The 3,355-nt window shown below is 46.4% G+C and overlaps 1 protein-coding gene across 1 annotated transcript in view; it reads left to right on the top strand.

Annotated features, from left to right (window-relative positions):
• The first annotated feature begins 939 nt into the window (after window positions 1–939).
• LOC107718349 (protein FAM222B-like) overlaps window positions 940–3,355 on the top strand; it is a 14,134-nt gene continuing 11,718 nt past the window's right edge. The window contains exons 1-2 of the mRNA XM_016525395.1: window positions 940–990; window positions 1,079–1,139. Coding sequence (XP_016380881.1) covers window positions 940–990; window positions 1,079–1,139 — 112 coding nt within the window. The remainder of the gene's footprint in view (window positions 991–1,078; window positions 1,140–3,355) is intronic.

The following is a 3,355-nucleotide window of genomic DNA, read 5'->3' as shown; positions in this document are numbered from 1 at the left end:
CACTCTCTCATGTTCGTGCATACGACAGTTAGCGGAAGCTAGAGATTACGGTTTATAAAGTTTTAAATATGGAACAAAACGCATTGCTTCGCTTCAGAAGGCCTTTATTAACCCCACGGAGCCGTGTGGAGTATTTTTATGATGGATGCATGCACTTTTTTGGGCTTCAAAATCTTGACCCCCATTCACTGCCATTATAAAGCTTGGAAGAGCCAGAACATTTTTAATATAACTCCTATTGTATTCGTCTGAAAGTAGAAAGTTTTGAGCTATCACTTCAGTGGTATGGAAAAGTGCATCCTTTTGTGTTCAGTAGAAGAAAAAAAAGTCATACAGGTTTAGAACGACATGAAGGTGAATAAATGATGACAGAACTTTCAATTTTGAGTGAATATTTCTTTCATTCTCCTGTTTACCTTCCTCTCAGCAGTCTCAAATGAACAAGACGTGAATATTCTTTCATGCTGTGCATTTTGTGTCTTTTTAATACCACAAATTCATACAGATGTTGTCAAAGATGACATTTAAGTGCATTTAAGAAAAGACAAGATGAAAACCGATCCATAAAAGGAGATAAATGTCTGACGAGAGACTAAACAGAACTGAGAAAGGAAATGGAATAAGGGAAAAAAAAGAGAGCTGTCGTTGGTGAGCAAAAGCATATTTCCAGAGACAGATTGTCAAATCCCAGGATTTTTATTAGGGCGGTTTACAAGGGCAGACACCTGCTGAACCACACCGCTCACAGAGAGATAGATTGAGGCAGATAAGTGGTATACAGAGGCAGCGAGAAAATGAGAGTCAGACAAACAGAGAAAAAAAGGATACGTACAGACAAAATATCTCTCCTTCTCTGTCTGTGGGCAGACATCCTGTCAGATTAGCTCTCCATCAGGATGACAAATTATGCTATGGAGACGCGCGGCTGGGGGGGTGCCGATGGCCCAGAGACTGATGAGTCTCACATCACCTCAGGAAGACCCTCATCAGGCAGCAATTACTGAGAGGTTGGAGACATATCTTTAACTGCAGGAGAGAGCAGAAATCACAGAAAGACGGGAGTCGTATTTCTAACTAGTGGGAATACAGAAAGAGATGGAGTCATATTACTAACTACAGGAACTACAGGGGATGTACAGGTAAGAGAAAGGAAATGGAGGCATACCTCTGATGCTGATGCCTCTTTTAGAGCGATAATAGAAAGTCATTTAATTCATTGCACACCGAGTGAAGTCAGATGTGTAACTACAGGCCCAGAATGTTAATGATGATTGTAGGTTAAATGCTCTGAGAGATTAAACGCCTCATGGAAATCCCAATGAACTGGACAAAAACAAATGAAAATCAAGCTTTAACGGTAGCTTTTAAATGGCGAAGATAAGCTCACATTTGTCCAATCCCCTTTTCACTTTAATGGACCAGATTGTCAAAAAAAAATTGTTTTAATTTCTCTGATAATTCCGTTTGCTTACCAGTGCATAGCTGTTAACCATTAGATGGGCAGAAACACAAAAATTATTCAGAATAATTCTGCAACATTTATTGCTGTTTTCCAATATATGACTTAAAGGGGTCATATGATGCAATTTCATTTTTTCCTTTCTCTTTGGAGTGTTACAAGCTCTTGGTGCATAAAGAAGATCTGTAAAGTTGCAAAGACTAAAGTCTCAAATCCAAAGAGATATTCTTTATAAAAGTTAAGAGTCAGCCACACCCCCCTAAAACGGCTCGTTCGAACACGCCCCCACATATCTACCTCACTATGTGGGAAGATTTGCATAACGCCGCCCAAATGTTCACGCAAAGAAAGAAGGCGTAACTTTTATTCTTGCTGTAGTATTGTTGCCGCTGCCGCCATGTCGTGAAGACGCTGTGTGCTTCGTTGTGAAAGCGAAACTACTTTGTTTGGTCTTCCAAAAGAGGACGATATCGCTTCGTCATGCCTAGAGCTGATCTGTGCTGGTCGCTGAGGGAATACATCAACTTAGTGCTGTGGATCACCGGATCGGCTTTCACCGTTTTCACATCTCCTTCGTCGGATCCGCCGGGACCGCCGTTCTCGATCCCGCCGCCTCAGCTCACTCTTGCCCGGCCTCAGTTCACGCTAAGCCGGGGCTTTCGCTCATGCTAGGCCGCTGTGTTTTTCGTTGTGAAAGCGAAACTACTTTGTTTGGTCTTCCAAAAGAGGACGATATCGCTTCGTCATGCCTAGAGCTGATCTGTGCTGGTCGCTGAGGGAATACATCAACTTAGTGCTGTGGATCACCGGATCGGCTTTCACCGTTTTCACATCTCCTTCGTCGGATCCGCCGGGACCGCCGTTCTCGATCCCGCCGCCTCAGCTCACTCTTGCCCGGCCTCAGTTCACGCTAAGCCGGGGCTTTCGCTCATGCTAGGCCGCTGTGTTTTTCGTTGTGAAAGCGAAACTACTTTGTTTGGTCTTCCAAAAGAGGACGATATCGCTTCGTCATGCCTAGAGCTGATCTGTGCTGGTCGCTGAGGGAATACATCAACTTAGTGCTGTGGATCACCGGATCGGCTTTCACCGTTTTCACATCTCCTTCGTCGGATCCGCCGGGACCGCCGTTCTCGATCCCGCCGCCTCAGCTCACTCTTGCCCGGCCTCAGTTCACGCTAAGCCGGGGCTTTCGCTCATGCTAGGCCGCTGTGTTTTTCGTTGTGAAAGCGAAACTACTTTGTTTGGTCTTCCAAAAGAGGACGATATCGCTTCGTCATGCCTAGAGCTGATCTGTGCTGGTCGCTGAGGGAATACATCAACTTAGTGCTGTGGATCACCGGATCGGCTTTCACCGTTTTCACATCTCCTTCGTCGGATCCGCCGGGACCGCCGTTCTCGATCCCGCCGCCTCAGCTCACTCTTGCCCGGCCTCAGTTCACGCTAAGCCGGGGCTTTCGCTCATGCTAGGCCGCTGTGTTTTTCGTTGTGAAAGCGAAACTACTTTGTTTGGTCTTCCAAAAGAGGACGATATCGCTTCGTCATGCCTAGAGCTGATCTGTGCTGGTCGCTGAGGGAATACATCAACTTAGTGCTGTGGATCACCGGATCGGCTTTCACCGTTTTCACATCTCCTTCGTCGGATCCGCCGGGACCGCCGTTCTCGATCCCGCCGCCTCAGCTCACTCTTGCCCGGCCTCAGTTCACGCTAAGCCGGGGCTTTCGCTCATGCTAGGCCGCTGTGTTTTTCGTTGTGAAAGCGAAACTACTTTGTTTGGTCTTCCAAAAGAGGACGATATCCGCTTCGTCATGCCTGGAGCTGATCCGTGCTGGTCGCTGAGGAAATACATATAACTGAATAAGTTCAGCCTGGGGTCGTCACGTGGTTGCCGCAAGCCC

This window comes from Sinocyclocheilus rhinocerous, unplaced genomic scaffold (genome assembly GCF_001515625.1).
Source record: "Sinocyclocheilus rhinocerous isolate Xijiao unplaced genomic scaffold, SAMN03320098_v1.1 scaffold1565, whole genome shotgun sequence".
Lineage (NCBI taxonomy): Eukaryota > Metazoa > Chordata > Actinopteri > Cypriniformes > Cyprinidae > Sinocyclocheilus > Sinocyclocheilus rhinocerous.
This window is presented reverse-complemented; position numbering and strand designations above follow the sequence as displayed.